General features: G+C 43.5%; 1 protein-coding gene across 8 annotated transcripts in view; it reads right to left on the minus strand.

Annotated features, from left to right (window-relative positions):
* The window catches only part of Dpf3 (double PHD fingers 3), a 252,482-nt gene that overhangs the window by 50,107 nt on the left and 182,919 nt on the right, over nucleotides 1-19,456 (minus strand). For 4 of the 8 annotated variants that reach the window (XM_010645412.2, XM_010645416.2, XM_010645411.2 and 1 more), the window contains exon 8: nucleotides 6,515-6,643. In XM_010645412.2, the coding sequence (XP_010643714.1) occupies nucleotides 6,515-6,643 (129 nt within the window). Of the gene's footprint in view, nucleotides 1-1,347; nucleotides 1,416-2,304; nucleotides 3,704-5,884; nucleotides 6,233-6,514; nucleotides 6,644-19,456 lie in introns of those variants that run through there. The other 4 variants (XR_784515.2, XR_784513.2, XR_784514.2 and 1 more) reach the window with 3 other exon arrangements.

Genomic DNA, 19,456 nt, shown 5'->3' on the forward strand with positions numbered 1-19,456 from the left:
CAAAAAAAAAAAAAAGAGAGAGAGAGGGAGAGATAAATGAGAATTAGAAGATCTATAATATTCTGCCCAAAACCTTGAACCTTGATCTCTTTTACAGGACCTAATGCTTACTTTTCAGTTGTTGAGATTGCTCTTAAGAAGGCTAACTTTTAAAGCTGCATTCATCTAAAATGCCCTTTTCTTAGTCAGAAGTGAGCCAAGTATGCATATGACACGCACATAGAGTCTTTAAGGACTACCCAAGGAACATGGCAGGCAATGCTACAGCACATGGGGATCAGAGAACCAGGTTGCTGGGGATCAGAGCTTGGTTTATCTGTGGGGACTTCTCTTTACTAAGCCTTGGCTTATTGATTTGTAAACCAGAGCCGATACAGGCATTTATCTCATAGGGTAGTCCCAGGGATTAAATGAACTATTCCAAGGAAAGCATCCAGAACAACACTCAACACATAAGAGTTGAACATTATCATTTAGAGAAAAGGGGCTACAGACATGACACCAACCATCAAGCTGGCTGGAAATCCAGGACAGCCATCTTCCTTCTTCTACACATTTTTTCTCAGAGTTTCCTGCCTTTGCCTAAGACATTTTGCCTCCAAAGCAATGTTTATTCCATACCTTCAAACTTAACTCACTTAAAGTCTTCAACAGAAAAGTGAAAGATTTGAACTTGATTAATGATTTCAAGTGTTTTCAAGTTCTTTTTATTTCTTTGAAGAACATAAATTCTGAGTCTGTTGAAATATACTATATGCAAGATGAGACAAGAAGCAGAAGTGGTGCTAAATGACATTTGTATGCACATATTAACTGTACCACCTGAGAAAGAAGAGGACGTCTACTACCCTTAACAAGAGAAATTGAAAATCAAGCTATACTAGTGAAAATAAATTAGACAAGCAATGCCATCCTCAGATATATATTTTTCTGGAGAGTTCATCTTGTTAAACATCTCTAAACTCCTTGTTCCCCTTTAGAACCTCAAGCTGCACTTTGAGACCAAGAGGTGTTTTTATATAATTTTTAATTATAGGGATCTTTAACAAATCTCAAGTTCCAAGCCAAGTTATTATGGATAATTCCAGGATCATGAACACCTAAACAGATTTCAAATGATAGTACAAATTGAATTTATTACCACGGAAGCTAACATTTCATCAATGAAAACCGTAAGGCTAGGAATTCAATGTACCTGAATCAAAAGAACAAAGTACAGATGTGGAAAGTGCCAGCAAAAGCAGACTGTAGCACCTTAGCAGAAAACTTCAAGAACCAACTGTCAGTTTATTCACACATGTGAGCATGCAGGAGTATTATAACATGGGAGGTTTATACCATACTCACTAGGAATAGGACCACATACAGGTTGTGCACAACGTTCCAAAATTGAGTGGGGTTGTTACTTTCATTCTCTGAAAATTGAGAATACACACCCAGGTGAGCACATACCATGTGACTCAGGAGAAAAGTAGAAGCCCTTTCTGTCCAGGCTACCAGGGAAGCATGAAGGATCTGTCTGTGGGTTGTTTGTGTAGTGAATTTAATTCAGGGGTATCTGCAAAGGCTGGATTGTCAAAGTAGATCTTCTCAGACACATACAAGCAGCATGGAAGTCAGGAAGCCACTTGGATCTTCCTAACCCAAGTCAACTGGCACTGCCCGTATCTCCAGGCCTGGTTTCTCATGGAGGCCAGAGACCCTGGCAACATTTCATGGGAGTTCAGAATCTTCAAAACAGCCCAGATGAGTGCTGTGCCTAACCAGGGATCTTCTTTAGTTTGACCTCATTCTCTTGGCTGTACCTAGAGCGAGGAACACCACCCAGGACATGCAGCACCCTGCGACTGCACGTCCTGATTCCTACCAAGCCCAGCAGCCAACTCCAACCTCAGCTCCCTGAACTCCATTTCCATGTTTAGCCGAAGGAGCAGAGTCAGCCAAGCATTTCCCCAGCCAGTTTCTCTTGCAATGGAAGCCAAAGCCAGAAGCCCACCGTTCTGCCCCCAGAGCCCCTCCATAATCCAGGCAAGCATCAGCCCCACACTATGCCAGGCCCAGGCAGGTATGCATCACATGCACACGCAGGCCGTTGTGGGCCCAGGCACAAGACACTCCCACACTAAGAAGTGGGGCCCCAGATAAACAGAAGAGCAAGCTGGGGGAGGTTAGAGGACCCAAAGGAAAAAGAAAAGGAAGACACAGAAAAGTAAAAACAAAAAAATAAAATTTTTTAAACCAACAACAACAAAAAAGACTGTGATGGTTTTGCCCTCTTTATGAGACAAGTAAACCAGGACTTACCTTTTGAGCAGAGCCTCGAAGCCGTTCGATGTTGGGGCTGCCAAACTGGTAGGCAGTCTTCTCCATTGCCAGGGCCCTTGAGCAAGTGTTGCTTTGGTTTCTTTCAAGAGTTGCTATTGGAGATATAAAACAAAGTGCCTGGCGGGCACTATAAAAAAAGTAGAAGAAATACAGGAAGCTTGATCATCCAACAGGCAGTTAGGTGTTTTTAAACAAAGGTGCCAGGAGGGGAAATACACATGAGGTTTCATTCTTCTTTCAAAAGCAAGGCCTCCACTTGTCTGGTCACTGACTTTTGCTTATATTCCATTCTTGCATTTGGAAGTTGTGCTTCGCCAAGAGGAAAGTAAGGAAAAAATCAGCAACAAGGAAACAGCAGCTCTGTCGAACAGAGGAGCCGCCGAGGAGGTGGCTGCTGGCCAGGGCCTGCACTGGAGGGAGGCCAGACAAGGGGCAGCCGGGCTTCTCTGGGACGGCTGACATTTTCTCGAAAGCAGAGAGGAAGATGGAAAGGTCAGGGAGGAGAAATGGGGAGGGGGTCTGCCCCGGGAGGCCACCAACTCCATGGGGCACAGAAACTGCAATCATCTCCCACTGAGGAACTTCTCCCCCAGTGGCTTTCTTCTAAACAGGATATTACTTCGATTTCTCTGATTTCCCTTCTCTCCCTCTCTCTCCCTCTCTCTCTCTCTCAAAAGTCTGATTCTAATAATAGCTAGCATATATAAATAATAATTTTTAATGTTATTGGCTCTTTTGTTTCCAAACCCAGTGTTCGGTTTAACTTCATTTTGCCAATAAATAAAAAAACTGAGGAAATCAACTCTGCTCATGTCAAAAAGAACCCCTCCCCCACCAAAAAAAGAGAGAAAATTCACCTAATTTCTATTTCTAGGGAAAATAAATAGCACATAGCCATGCCATTTCTCTGAAGAACTCACATTCTGCTCTTTTCTTTTGTTTTGTTTCAGTAGTTGGTGCTTCTGTTGTACATACCCAAAATAGAGGAATGGCAGTGGAAGGGGCATGTGGATGGCGGAAGGAAAAGGCAAGGATAAAGGGAAAACCTAAGTTGTCTTTCATTAAAAATATATATGTGTGTGTGTGTGTGTGTATATATATATGTATATCAGAACCAGAACAATGACCAGAGTCAGAGAGGGTGGCTGATGGCCCAGACAGTCTGTCCCATGGGCTTAGCAGCTGCCCTTTTTATCTGCTGTGGGCGAACCCCGGCCACTGCGGCGTCCTCGACAGGAGCGAGGCTCTTCCAAATCGTCCTCATCAAAGCCGTGGAAAGTTGAGGTGTCACTTTCTGACGTGGAACCGAATAAGTCCTCCGTGGTGCGTGCTGCGGCCGCTGCCTCCTTCTCCTTCCTGCCTTCTCCTCCCAAATGAGCTGACATGTATGATGAATATATCAGCACATGGGTTAAGCAACAGGCAGCATCATTAATATTCTCATTATGTTATTACAATGTTATTCTTAATAGCAAGATAACAAACCACTGTCACACCAAAAAGGATTAACCAGGTACATCACCTAGGGATGGGGATTTGGGGCACAGCACGCATTTCCAGGGAAGAGGAGTCCCTCCCCCGAAATACCCATGTCCACGGCTTCTGACAGCCAGAGAAGCAACATGATCTCTCTCCTTTTTCGCATGCACACAGACGCTTGCACGCTCACTCAACCCTGCCCCCAACAATGATTTTCTCGGTGGTTTTTAAGCCTGGTTGGCATTTCTTTGGTGTTTTCGGTTGATGCTGCTTTGAACAATGTTTGTCCATCACTTTGACAGTCAGCTTTACAAAAGGTATTACTGTCAGATAACCCATTCAAGGTGGTTAAGTCCATCTATTTTTATTTTTCTCTGCTTCTAATCCCATTCTTTCAGAACCCTTTCAATTCTATCCTTACACCATGTAGTTCATTTGCACTGAAAGCAAAAAGAAGTTAGAAAATCTGATAATTGATAGGTCATCAAAGAATTTCTCATGGCCTTTAACCACTGAAGGAAATGTTTGTGATCTGTACCCACATACAGGTGAGTGGGCACACACGCACACACATACACACACCCCTACATACACACTCCAGCAATTAAACATGCCCAGGACTTAGTTACTCCAGAAAACTCAGATTGTCTAATCTAATTTAAAACCCTAAAAAGGTGATAAATAGGAGCAAAAAGCCTAATAAAATACAGGATCTTAAAACTGGTAAAATTCGGGTTTAAACAATTAAATATTGTAATGGACCCCCAGCTGCCTCCCCAGACAGTAATAATGAGCTCTTATAAGCATCCCACTTTCTCCCTGGAAACAGAAGCAGTGGGGCAGGTGAGCAGGGAAAGGCAGCTCTTCCAAGCTCTGAGCTCTTCTCTGGAAAGACCCAAGGGAGACCCTAGAGAAGTATTCGCCCACCTGCATTAACAGGCATGGGCTAATGCCACCTGTGTATTCCCAAAAGATCAACTATTTCAGGAACATCAGAGTCACACCTTGATTAAGTGATCCACCAAAATTAATCTTCGGCAACTGCAAAGAGAATATCTATGCTGGTTTAAAAAAATATGGCCCCCTGAGTCACATAGCAGACAGAACCTAGGAAAGAAAAGCTGAGTGAAGGTTGTAGAAAGAGAGGCTTCATGTATTTAAAACCACCATCCCACTTCTGATGCCCATGGATCAGATGCAAGTACTCCGCCTTTTATAAGATAGAAAAGGGGGAAATTATAGCAGTTTGCAATGAGAATGTGAGTGTGCACTCTCCAATCCCATCTGAACTTATAACAGCCCATAATATCCTGCTTCGAACAGCACTACAAGTGACCTTGCTTCAGGCAGTAGAGATTTTGTCTGATTGTTTGCTCTTAAAAGACACTGAGTTAAATCTCATTTGTTTTATTTTCTTTTTCAGTATCTAAAAACCAGAGTTCACAAATACAAGGGCCTTATGTTCTAAGCTAGCATCAACAGAGTAAGTTAGGTGTCATGTTTGGACTGTATATGAACTGAGAGAATTGCACAAAGGGCCACCTTTGTGGATCCTTGCGAGTTAAATGATGAGGGCTGTATGCAATGGAAACCAAGTCCTTTTCCAATCACTGGTTTCTCACTCAAGGCAGTCTTAATCCCTAAACAGCCCTGACATCAAAATGTAAAAGAGGTAAAGGTAAGCTTTCTCAGACCAAACAAGGAAAAACTGATTTGCTGCAATAAAGCAAGATTTGTTCATCTCAGTTCTTGCTTTGGGCTGGGAATAGAAATAAGACCAGGTCAAAAGGTGGTAAGGAGCAATGACCTCTCATGCTGGAACCAACTGTTCAAACTGTTTCACCTACTAGTCAGTAATTGATGAGACTAATGATGCATAAGAAATCCTTCCTCCCCTTGTGTTTTGATCTAGCTAGAACATAAAACAATATGAAAAACAGGTAGCATTAACCAACCATGATCAGCCAAAAAATAATGGATTCATTAGAACTAAAAACTGAAACGATGGGAAAGACCCAAACTCATTTTAAGAATGAAGGAGTCTCTTTTCGATATTTTGGTCTTTGGATAGGTTAAAGGTGGAAAAAAATAAATAAAAGTACACCAAGTCAACTCCAGATTAGCCCCAGGAATGCCTACCCTTTTGCCCCCTTGATTTATGAGTCTCTTTTATTCTGTTCCACAAGCAAATGAGATGAGAGACCAAAGAAGGTGGTGCATTTATGCAGCTACCCAGGAGCCAGGGATCCCTGATCTCCACAATTTACCATGTGGCTGTTTTCCCAATATTCATATTTCCATACTCTCCTGGTTTGCCCAAGGTACTTCCACAGAACAAACACATCTTTTTTGTGAATCGTCCAATACGAGAGAGCATGCTGCGTGGAAGCATGGATCTCCAGATTTTTCCACTCTACCTTGCTATCACCTGCAACAACACACACAGAGTAATGTCTACCTCAAAGACCAGACACAAGGCAAAACCTTCTCCTTGACTCTTACCCCGGAACTCAGGGCATAACTTTTTCTTAATACCTAAAGAAAAAAAAAAAATACCACAACAACCTCAAAACTCCCCTCCACTCAAAATCATCACCACTATCCCTTCTCCACTCTCCTCATCCACCCCTCTCCTGCAAGATGGAAGAGGGATGCAAGAAGAAGAGCTCCTGGCCTATGGGCACACAATGCAGGAAGGGGCCACACTCACCAGAGCGTCCACAGTCTGCACAAGACACCAGCTCTTCGGGCCGTCCACTCTTCTTATTCATGTTAGAGCCCCCCAAGCAGAAGTCACAGTAGTTATTGGGAATGACCGTCCCGTCTGGTCCTTTCTGGGCTGTGGAAACATTAAAACAAATTCCAGTCTTAGGCTGAGATGTGTTCCTGCTGCTCCCTCTTCTCTTCCCACAATGTGGCAGAATCCACTCCAGAAAGAATACAAAGTTTAGAATATAAGGGTTTGTTACAATCAAGTGGTGATATTAGGCTGGATTGTTTTGTTTTGTTTTGTTGATCCTTCTTGGTTCAATAATACTAATGCCTTACAAGTATTCCAGAGTTTAATTTCTGCAGTATTTCCCACCGGTTTTTATAGAAACCACCTTGCTCCTCTGATTGTATCTCTAGATAAACAATTCACCCAGAAGTATTTCTAATCAAGTGAACTTCAGTCAACCTTGAACAACCAGCCCTCAAGCCAAGACCTCAAACATCAGAAGGAACCCATAAATAGTGGTGGCTACAGGACGAACAAAAGTCAATGCCTGGACCTTGCTTTTGAGAAAAACCCATTTAGGAAACAGTCCTCTTCCTGTCCCTGAAAAGAAAAATTTAGAAGTATGACCAGTGGCTGGTCATTTCCAGAAAGCACATTGGAGAGGTTCTTGGGGACTTTGGTGAATATCTTGGCAGGTACACAGGTATATGTTCTTGCCCATCCCCCTGAAGTCAGATTCATTATTCACAAAAAGCCCCATACAACTCAGGACAAGTTAATTTACAAAACCCAATGTCTAGAATTAGAACTATACACAGGGCGGGGGATTTAGTTCAGTGGTTCCATCGCCTGCCTCGCAAGCACAAGGTCCCAAGTTCAATCCCTGGTACCAAAAAAAAAAAAAAAAAAAGAAATATACACAAGTTTACTAGGAGATAGTTCAGTGTCATGCCAGAGATGGGTCAAATGGTGAATGGGAAGATGGGTCAAATGCTTAGGTATCAACCTATTAACACTATATCTAATTCCTGTTGAGAGTTCTTAAACAAAGGCAAAGAAAATCCTTGGGACATAACCTCAAAATCAAAGCTTTGTAAGAATAGCACATGTCTTTGAGTACCAAAATCATTCTCTGTTTCAAGGGGCTGACTGAAAAGCCTCAGACAGGTTCTTTGCTGGGAGAAATGCTTCCATTATCCTCTGTTTCTTTCCTCCTATTGTGGACATTTCTTTGTCTCTCTGTCTCTCTCTCTCTCTCACACACACACACACACTTCCTGTTTGCAAATAAAAGGGAAAAAAGTCTCTCCATTTGTAGGATTGGCCTTAACCACTATCTTCCTTCTTGGCATCCCGAACATCTGCTGCTACCTTTCATTATTCACTGGCTAACATTAATCAGGGTCCCGAAGGGTACAAATCTGTAAAAGAAAGCAGATATGTGAGCAGAAATCCCATCCAGACAGTAAGTGATAAACAGATTCACCCACTTTAATATGATTCCCTCTGGCCTTCCTTTCCTCCATGCCTCTGCTTTGCCTCCAGGAATAGAAAACTTACCTGGGGAAGGCGGAAGACAAAAGCTAGCAGAATTATATTACCGAGGGTTAATCCATTTATCAGTTGCTGTTTGGATTGTTTAATCGGTTTCTAAGTCATTGATTTCCATCTTTAGGGAGGCAGACAATTCTCAGCAAGGAAAGTGTTGGCTGTTTGGGGAGGCAGAGAAGCTGGCCTACCCCACAAGGTCTATAGAGTCTGGGCTTTTCTTTCCCTGCCACTAGAGTTCAAAGACATCTGCATGGCGTACAGAGTAGTTTTACAAATAAACCCACAAAACCAGTGCATCTGCAAAAACATTACTCTGCCTGTAAAATGTGTTTTGCCCAAATCCAGAAGTACCAGTGTCCCTTTCTTCCTTCTCCTTCAATTTCCATCTTTGCCATTTTTAAAACTTTTCTGAGAAAATCCAGTCATGTCTAGGAAGCAAGTAAACACCAAAAGATAGGTGGAAAACTATCAAATGGTGAACATAAATTAGAGGTGAAGTATATAAAATTGGGGGCTAAGGGTAAACCAAAGCTGGGTTTCATGAGTGGCAGGGACTAGATCTAAAATATGCAGATGCCAGTCACAACTGATAATGCTTCCTCCATAAAAGCAATTAAAGTATCACATCTGTTATCATCGCAAAACTCTCAGGGGGCCCAGTTTCCTCATCTGTCTCTCTCCTACACTCTTAGGGAATTCCTGATTGGCCCTTCACAAAATCTTCAAGCAACCAAAAAATCTGATGGTCTCCACCATACTGTATGCCCTGTGATATATGAAAATGAGGGAAAATATAGAGTGTAAGAATGTCCAATTATTTACAGTATTCACACCAACAGACTATTGGCAGAATATCCCACTGAGTCAAGAACTCCAGTAAAGCATGAAATAAAAACTCAGAAATGACCTAGTAGAGCAAAGCAGATAGTGATGGAGAAAACGATCCTATATAAAAAGACCAAAGGAGCAGAATTTAATTTATCTGAAGAAGAGGAGTTTCTAATGAGACAGAGTTCATGCAGGGTCCCCATATCTGTATTGGTCATTGGCTATACAAAGTGCCCATTCAAGGGAGTCAAGGAGATGTTAAAATCCCATTTGTCAGCCCTGGTGAGTACAGCTGTGACATGCTGGGCAGCAGATATACTTTGGTCTAGCAATGGCCCAGTATAGAAAGTGACAATGAACAGTTTTGCATTCTTTTCAAAGAAATCATTTGTGTGGCAGTGCCTACTCTCTCCTTGACACAAAGAACTCAAAGCATCCTTCCATCATGGTAAAATGCCATAGAAGGGACTAATACCTCTACATCTGATTCTCTTATACATTTTGTTACTTAAAATTGGTTTCAGAATGAAGATTCTCCCACTGAGCACTTCCAATTCCCAGCTAGAAATAAGCAGTCATTCTTTGGGGAAGGCAGTCTGTTGGTATCACTGTTATGCCCCTTCTCTTGTTAACACATGTGTGCCTCATCACCCATACTACATGATCTACTCCTTCAAGCCCAGGACCATACCTAATTCATTACTGGAATGTCTACGTGTCTTGTACACTGGAAATGCTTACCAACAATCTGGGAAGTGAATGGCTTAGAAATGGATGGCAGAACTATGCAGACGTAGTTTAAAGAATAAAATTGGGTGTGCATAGGTTATATGCAAATACTATTTCCTTTTATACGAAGGACTTGTGCATCTGCAGATTTTGCATGCTATCCATATTTTTCTTCCTCTTGCTATCACATGTAGATGCCCCTGGGACAGAGCACTGTGTTTGCTTTCCCCATGGCAGAGTTATCTGTTGTTCTGAACATCATTTACTGCCTGCCCTTGCTTTATTTCTCAACTCCTCAAAGACAAGAAAGAACTGGCTGAGTTGGTCATCTGACCTGGATTTAAGGCCAGCTTCCAGAGTATGCAGATGTGGGTAACTGAGGACCATAACTTATTGTCTCAAGAAAGAACTACCAGGTCACGCCTACCCACTCAGCCTCCATCTTGTTCACCTGCTTGCAGAGAAGAGAAAGGAGCAGGTGTTTATTACACAACACAACTCCACTGAAGCTTGTGCTGGATGTGCTACAAACTCTATTTTGTTGATTCTCACAGAATCTTTGTGACATGGGAATTATTTGATACATGAGGCCACTGATATCCAAGAGATTAAGGTACTGGCTCTCCAGGTCTCAGTTACAAAGAAGGGGAGATGGGATTCATCCCAGTTTGTCAATGTCCTGAGAGATTCTACCACTAATCACACTTGTCTGCCTCAAGGGAAGTCTAGAGGCAAACACTTCCTGGCCGTACCTTGTATATCAAATATTCCATAAATTTCTTTAGACTCAACTTGATTCACCCAATATGCTATTTACAAAGCCCAAAGTGATAAAAAATTATTGAGATTGGCCTGATAAAAACAGAAATTCCCTTTGAACTTAATGTCCCTACCACAGTAATCCATCCCAGGTGACCCTGTTTATTGTCATTTAGTCTATAAAAACACTTCTCTTGAGAATTCCAGAGGCTCATGAAGGAATGTTTGTAAGTCAAGCTAATACCATGGCTATATTGGCCTATGGCCTGACCCAGCAGTGAGCAATTTCCTGGTACCGTATATGAGATCATTATAAAAAGGATTTTACTATAAATAGGAAGTTCGCCCAGACCTTGCAAGCAGGATTTAAATAGAGATTCTGCTTCTGCTTATGGGAAATTGAGTCCCACTTTATAGAATAAGATGACAGGGAGAGCAAAGACCCGAGTGGTATCTCGGTGGCAGAGTTCATGATGGTGGATTTGGTTTACTATTGATTAATGTTCATGGGCTGAGATCATAGAAGAGGCACAAGTAAACTGCTGAGAAAACAAAGTAAGCCTTAAGAGTTTAGGAATCTACCTGGGGGAGATAACTCTAAAAACAATTCAAAGTGGGAAAAAAAGGAAATGGGGTACAAAGTTCATGAAGAAATGGAGAAAAAATAACAAGGTGGGAAGGAGCATTCAAATGACTCAAAGCAAGAGAAAAGAAGAGCTAAGCCTCAAAGAGTCTCACCACCATGCTCAGGGAAGTGAGAACAGGCACTCTAGAAGGGAATCAGTGCACATTACAGGATATTTTAATCAGGACTTACATCTATGCTAAATAAGGCCACAAATCTTCCATAAAACTACCACGCAGGCAGGGCTATGTTTCCTCCTTTCAGTTCAGGCTCTGCTGCCACTTGTAAAAAGAATGAATGGCACGGACTGTCTGGCCACAACAGCCCCTCACCTAGGCTTTGCAGAGACCAGAACTGTACTCTCTTTGTCCCAGCTAAACAGGAAGCAGGCTGGAAGTTGAGGCTCCTCCTTGGCACACACACAAAGGCCTGGCCTCGCATTCTGCCTGCCAGAGCCTGGGGTGCACAAGCACACACCATACTCAGGAGACCCCCAGCCAGTCCCAGCCCCTACCCCGGCTCAGCAACTGCTTATCCAAAGCCTGCTAAATTGATATGTGTAGCCCTTAGGGAACTTGGGGGGCATCTGCAGAGTCCTCCAGGAAAAGATGTGCCCCTCCTCACTCCTCTCACTTGTCCCCCACCTCCCTCCATGCTGACAGTTCCTATGTCCCTCCACAGGTCTGACATGTTTCCATGGCAACTGGAATCCTGGGCTCCAGCAGCCTCTGCTCTTGCCACCTGTTATTACTTCATCTCTCAAGTGTAAAGCATCCTAGCCCAGTGCCACTTGGCTGTGCAGAGCGCATCTTTAGAAGACAGAGTAAAGAAAAGAAGAGAGGAAAAGAGGCCACACAGAAAGGCAGCCCTGGTCTGGTCATGGAGGACACACGGGACAGGACAGCACAGGATGGGGGATGCAGCTTTGGAGACACACAGAGTGCAGAGGGAGAGTGTAAACTGGTGCACCTTCCCTCAGAATCAGTGAGCAGGCCTCAGCTGGAGGCCACCACCACATCCCACTACCTACTCCCCAGCCTTACAATGAGGGCCACAGCAGGGGTAGGGAGGCTGGCGCAGGCTAGGGAAGAGAGGCAGCCTGGCAGACATCTGTGCTGGCCCAACACAGAGCAGAGCCAGGAGAGGGTTAAAAGTGGTGTGATCAAGACTGTGAGGAAGTCTGGACCAGAGGGCAAGCAAAGCATCAAAGCCTGGATAAATGGCCTTAATTCTCATGCTCTCGCTCACTCTACTCCTTACGTGTTTACTCATATAAATTATCCCCAAGGTCTGACACCTTTTTTCACTGCTTTCCTGGAACTGATGAAAAATAAATCCCATAGATCCAAGGAATAAAAGTGTTGGAATTCCATCCAGGATGGTTCTTGGCCACCTGGTAGCAATCAGGCCCGCCCCAGGGCACAATGAGGAAGACAAGCAGTGCTTTTCACCCTACTCATGGAGTGGCAGGGTACCTGGAGGCCACATACTTCATGACTTTTACCATCAAGAATCCTTGATGGCACAGGACCCCCTCCCCCACCTCTGTGCCATTTGGCCACCCAGCACTGAGACCAATGTGACTGTAGGGTAAAGATCGTGGGGAGCTAATGCAGGATGATTCCAGGCACTGAGATTAGTCTGCCTGGAGAAGAGAAGGCTGAGGGCTAATTTAATAAGTCTTCAAGTTTATGGATGAGGCTGATAAATTGCCACACTCTGTATTGTCAAGGACAACACAAGACAAAATGAGCTAAAATGGCAGCACATGCCACAAAAAAGCTTGAAGTGAAGGTGCTAAGACAGTTAACGGCATGGTTTGAGGGGCCTTCTCCAAGCCGGCCTCTGAACCCAGGGAAGGGTCCCCTAAGCCCAGGGTGTTTGAATTCACACCTATCCAGAGGCAAGTGAGTCTAGCAGATGACAACTCAGGTCCCTGGTAGACTTATTATTTGAGGATTATAATAGGGTGAAAGAAAAAGAAGAGTGAAGTTTTCTAAACCCAGAGGAACTCAGGCTTTCATCATTGTTTTATATTTGTGTACAAGTCTCTCTGTTAGCCAGGAGCTCCCTGAGGCTGTCTTTCATGCCTGTGTGCCTGGCACCTGAAACACAGACTGACACAAAGCTGATGATAAATACTTAATGAAAGGATGGACAAACCTTCACGGAGCTTTTGAGGGTGGGAAATATGCCAAGAAAAGGGAAGTTAAAGACAAGGAACTGAGTGCATGGGAAGTCCTCTGAGTACACAGTGACCCACTCTAAGGCTTCGTAAGCACTAGTCCCTTTCATACCAGGGACAGGAAGAACAGAGAGGACAAGCAATGGGCCCACTGGAGAGAAGAAAGCTGCAGTGCAGAAGCCCAGGCTCTTCCCAGACAGGAATCTGCTCCAGGAGACATTTCTTGGTACACCAGAAAGGGAAGAATTCGGTCTCCCAGACTCAGCCGTGGAGTCTTGAGTTCCAGAGTCCCCACAGGACCAGTGAGAAAGTAGAGCCTGACTTACTCTGTGTTGTGCCATGTGGTGTCGATGCCCCCCCACCCCCAGCCCGGCCTTCTTTCCCTTCATCTTTACCAAATACTCAACACAAGCCTTGGATTTACTCCTAAAAATTGTGCCTGAAAAACAGAAAACACATATCTGCTCACATTGTCTCCATATCAATTGAGCAACCTTAATCCAAAAGTCTAAAATCTAACGTGTTCCAAAATCGAAAACTTTTTGAGTACTGACATAATTCCTAACACCACAAACAGAAAATTCCACACATGGCCTCATGTGACAGTTTGCAACCAAAATGTAGGTGCCCTGAGCATAAAATTACCCATAGGCTAGGTATATAAGGTGCATATGAAGCAAATAAATGTGTTTAGACTTGAGTCCCATCCCCAAGATAACTCACTGTATACATGCAAATATCTCAAAATGTGGGGGAAATACCCAAAATACTTCCGATCCAAGCATTTTGGGTAAGGGACGCTCAGCCCATATTTTGGTTAGAGTCGTAATTTGCAGTGGGACAAAGGGTTGCAACAGCTTTTCGGGCATTGGGATATCATCGCAGCAGTTCTGGGGCTATGGAGATCACAGTAGTATCTTCTATGCTCCACACTTTGCAGCAACCTCTAGTCTGTGATTGATGCTTGGATAAATTAGGAAAAGACCAAGTAAAGTTTACGCATGTTGGTTAGGGAAAATGCAATGAGATATTTCCATTTTCTGGTGGGTGGTCACCTGGGTCAAGTCATACCCTGGCCCAGAATCTTGCCACTCAGTCATGAATTTGAGAGTGACTGTACCATCATGGCCCTTAACAAAGGGTGTCATTTCCCTTAAAGACTTTTAGGACATCTTAGTGAGTCAGAGCTGGACAAGTTCCATTTACTCAAGTTGTTGGGATGTTACTGTGGTAATGGTAGAATTCAGCAAGCCCTCTCCTGTTTTCCCTGACCTGTCTTTTTCTGTCTTTCTTCACCACCACCACCACCTCTAAATTTAGCCCACAAACTGATTCACATAGTCTTGTCCTTCAGACTGAAAACGAATAAAGAAATGGAAAAGCTGAGTCTTAATCTCTCAGCCAAGAGACCTGAGGATTGGTAGTCAAGACCAGGAGGGTGAAGCACAGCACAGTGGAGAAACAAGGGCCCAGGCAGGGAGACCAACCCAAAGGGTAAGCCAAGAGGTAGATGCTGGAAGCTGAAGATGTTTGTCCTACAAAGGACAAAGCATTAAGAAAGGTGATTCAGCCAGGCATGGTGCCCACACCTATAATCACAGCACTGTGGGAGGCTAAAACAAGAGGATCAAAAGTTCAAACTCCCTGAGAAATTTAGTGAGACTCTATCTCAAAATGTTTAAAAAATTAATAGTTCTGGAGATATGAAGGCCCTGGGTTCAATTCCTAGTACAAAAGACAGAGAGGGAGAGGAGGAGAGAAAGAGAAAGAGAGAAAGAGAGAGAGAGAGAGAGAGAGAGAGAGAGAGAACAAGCTCGTAGAAGTTGAGACTGGGGAGTGAAGGAGGAAGGAAGGGACAGGGAGAAATTGATCAAGAGGCACCAAGTTACAGTTAGATGGAAGAAATAAATTCTGCTGTGCCAGATAACAAAATGTACTTTCTATTTCAAAAAAAGGTTAAAGAGCTGGGCGTGGTGACACACGCCTGTAATCTCAGCACTTGGGAGGCTGAGGCAGGAGGATCACTGTGAGTTCGAGACCATCATGGGCTACATAGTGAGTTCTAGGTCAGTCTCAACTACATAGTGAGACATTGTCTCAGAAAAAAAAAAAAAAACAACAAAGACATGTTAAAGAAAAAATTTCAAATGTTCTCCTCACAAAGAAATGACAGATGTTTGAGGAGACATATATGCCTAACCTGATGGGAACGCCCCACATTGTACACAGATGTACCGAAACATCACACAGCATCCCATCAACCCATAAAAACAAAAATTACATAACAACAAAAATTATGTGCCAATTTTTAAAAACAAGTTTTTAAATAAAGAAAAGATTGAAAACCAGCTGTACCCCTTTGATTGAACAGCACAACCTGATTCCTGCCCAGTTTTCTGATTCAGTACATACAAAAGAAAAAAAAAAGAATTAAAAGGAAATTGATTGAACATCAGTCTTCAAAAGCTAGATTTCTCTAAGGTTCAGCTGGGAGTATGTTTAAAATGAAAATTCCAGGCCTGGATTCCACTGCCTGCCTCATAAGCAAAAGGTCCGGAGTTCAATCCCTGGTACCAAAAAAAAAAAGAAAAGAAAATTCCAAGGCCCACCTCAGTCCTGCTGAACAGCAGCTCTGCACATGGGTGCAGCAGTCTGCGTCTAACACACCCTCCAGGTGATTCTGATGAGCCCACCAGCCTGAGAGCCACTCTCCGTCGCTCTGATTTCTGTTGTTGTTACAACTATACTATCTGAGGTGATGGGCTCAGGAAGAGGAGAGGTTAATTTGGCTCGTGGGTGCTCAGGTTTCAGTTCATGATCAGCTGCTCCTGTTACTCTGGGCCTGTGGAAGCACAGTACACGATGGCGGGAGTGTGCAGTCTAGAGGAGACCTGTTTGTCTCATGGCATCCAGGAGAAAGAAAGAAAGAGACAGGAAGGAAGGAAGGAGCCAGGGTCTCAATATCCCCTTCAAGGACACACCCCTAGTGATTCAACTTGCTCCCAGGAGGCCTCATCTACTGACAGCACCACAGGCTGAGGACCAAGCCTTCAACATGTTGGCTTGTGGGGGACATTCAAGGTCCAAACAATAACACACAGCTGCAGCAGGGCATGCAATAGTCACGTTACTTGCATCACACACATTTTCTGTTGATGCTGTGCTTTATATGAATTAATTTATTTAATCTTCAACATGACCTATGAAATAGATGCCATTCATGTTCTGATTTTATTTAAGTGATACATGAGGCACAAGAAAGATAAGCAGACAGACTAAGGCCAAATGTTAGTAAGTGGCTCTCTTGCCTCTGAGCCCATGCAGTGTGGCCCTTAGCTGGTCCAAAGAACACTGCCCTACCATGAGCTCACACAACCACGCACCCAGTGGAAGTCAAATCTGAGAGATCTGCTGGGCCTCATCCTGCAGGGCCTTATAGGTCAGGGCTTCCCAAATTTTGATCTCACTAAAGTTCAGATTGAAATTCATAGATCCACAATAAGGCCTGAGATTTCACATTTATAAGCCCCATAGCAAGGCCATCTAGACTACATCTAGACAAAACTAGATATGCTGAGGGCCCGGGATTTAGCTCAGTGGTTCCACTGGCTGCCTCACAAGCCCAAGGTTTTGAGTTCGATCCCAGCTACCAAAAAAAAAATAAACAACAACAAAAAAAATCAAAACTGGATATGCTGGTCACCTGAATCCCAGGTGATCACACTGTAAGAAACAAAACTGCAGGATCTCATGGTAAGGAGTAAATACTGTACTGAAGTATAATAACTGCATTGTAAGCAGTGTGGCATGATCTATTCTATACCTTAAAAAAGATAGCTCAGCTTCTCCATAGAGAACAGAGTATATGAGGCAAAAATAAAAGTGGAGAGACCAATAAAGGAAAGTACAACAAAGTAGTTGTAGTGACCCAGGCAGAAGCTGGAAGTGGCCAAGAGAAAAGAGAGGGAGACAGGTATGCAGGATAATTTGAAAGGATGTTATAAGTGGTTTAGGAAAACAAAGAGCCAAGGATGAGTCCTAAGAGTTTCACTTCAGGCATAAAGCCTTACTTTAGATGGGAAGAAGGATCATAAAGAGAGAAGAGCTAGGAAAGATGGTGCAAGACAAGAGGGAGCAAGACACAGACAAATTATTGAATAGTGTGATATGTGATTTTTTTCTACAATAAAACTCATTTATCAATTAAAACATCAATGAGAGTTTATAATGTGAAAGGTGGAATTCCTATAACCATTACCACACCAAAAGTTAGTAAAGTGCTTTGAAGAATAATTGTGCTGCTATAGATCGAAGTGTGTCCCTCCTCACCCTCCAAATTCAAATGCTGAAGTCCCAATCCCTAGTGTGATGGGTTTTGGAATGGGATATACTGGGGTTAATCAGGTTTGGTAAGGTCATAAAGGTGGGAACACCGCAGTGGACTAGTGTCCTCATAAGACATGAGAGCTGGGTTCTTTTCCTATCTGAATGTGTCAAGAAAAGGCCACGTGAGGACACAGCAGGAAAATGGCTGTCTGAAAAATAAGGACAGAGCCCTCAGCAAACCCTAACCCTACTGCCACAGTGGTCTTGGACTCCCAAGAGTAAGAAATTAATTTCTGTTGTTTAAGCCACCCAGTCTGGAATTTCGCCATAGCAGCTCAGGTTAAGGCAGGACCTGGTAATGAACTCATTTCTTCTGAAAAGCTGCTTGTAAGATGATGCCTTGCACAACTGGCCAATAGGTATTTAAGGGACATCAGGAGGGCTATGATAAAGAATCAAGCTTAGGCCTGGGATCCATCATTTGGGATTCTAACTGAATGGTATCCAACCCAAGCCCATTCACATCACAAGGTACTCCAGCCTCTTTGAGCCGCAGTTTCCTCCTCTGTCAAATGAGAATAATATCACAGGCCCCGTGGCTTTGTGAACATCACATGAGATGAGGCACAAAAAGTAGCTGACACCTAAGAGGTCTTCCACTGTTCCTTTCCTCTTCCCCCTCCTAACTCAAAATAGTTCTATTTCTGATTTGGGGGGAATCAAAGGCTGAGTAAGTTTTCCCAAGAAGTAACACACGACTCATCACCCGGTCTTTGTGTGCCCTGCCATCCTCCAGGGGATGTGGCACCCTTATTTCTAGGATTGTCGTAAGGAATAGATGGCATAAATGCGGCAGACTTGGCCCAGTGTCCCACACACTGAAGAAATGCTAGCAGTTCTTGTTACCTTTGCTGCTCACTGTGTAGAATGCAATATGAGCATTGCAGTTAATTATGCAAAAAAAATGTGAGAGAATCAAAGAGACTCAGAGAAAGCTAAGAGACATGTGGATAGCCAATCCCGGAGAAACAGCAGGGCAAATCAAGATGAGCCACACTTGATTAGATCCCCCTGCAAAGCTTCTCGAGCTGGTTTTGTGTATACATCTTATTCCCCCAAACACCCCCAAAATTCTCCTAAGTATTAACCACATGCAATGCCTTTTTGGAGCCCCTATTGCCCTTATCTCACAACTGGATACACATACAGTATGTGCTCAATAAATACCTAAGGACCAGTGTCCTATATCTGAGATTTGACAAAGGATGTGCTAGGCCCAAGTCAGGCTTTAATAGCCGTAACTGACGCCAATGAGTCCTCGTGGGCAGTTAGCCTCACAGAAAAGTCCCCTCCCATTGCCTCAGATGGAGCCCCTGATTCACATTAGCCATCTGTGGCCATAGACATGCTCTGTCCATCCAAAGAGGGCAGAGATGGGACATCAGCACTTGCAATGTGCAGGCACTGTGCCAACCTCCCCCTCCATCATCCCATTCAAGACTCATAGCAACTCCAGGAGGTGAAGATGATTATTATCTCCCTTTTATAAATGAGGTGATTCATTTGAGGAGCAGAAAAGTGATCCTAATTTCCACAGCTAGGACACAGCAGAGCAGCATGGTCACAAGCCATACTCTGGACTGAACAATTCCTAAGCTGTACTCTCAGTCACTAGAACAAGGGTGCATTTGACCCATGAGGCTGGAAATTTACCACGCCACATACTTTATAACTTAGGCAGCCCCTCAAATTCTTTGCTTTGTAATCTATAAAGTGTTTAGTTAATAATAACTCACCTAAAGAACTTCCATTGCTAGTTTCCAGATTTGTTCTACGGGGAAGTGAGAAACATCTCATTTCCCCCAGAAAGAGCCCTGGATCTGACTTTCTCCCTTTATCCCCCATAATTAAGGATGAATTCCATTGTCAA

Source organism: Fukomys damarensis, unplaced genomic scaffold (assembly GCF_012274545.1).
Source record: "Fukomys damarensis isolate Sample0158 unplaced genomic scaffold, DMR_v1.0_HiC HiC_scaffold_21, whole genome shotgun sequence".
Classification (NCBI taxonomy): domain Eukaryota; kingdom Metazoa; phylum Chordata; class Mammalia; order Rodentia; family Bathyergidae; genus Fukomys; species Fukomys damarensis.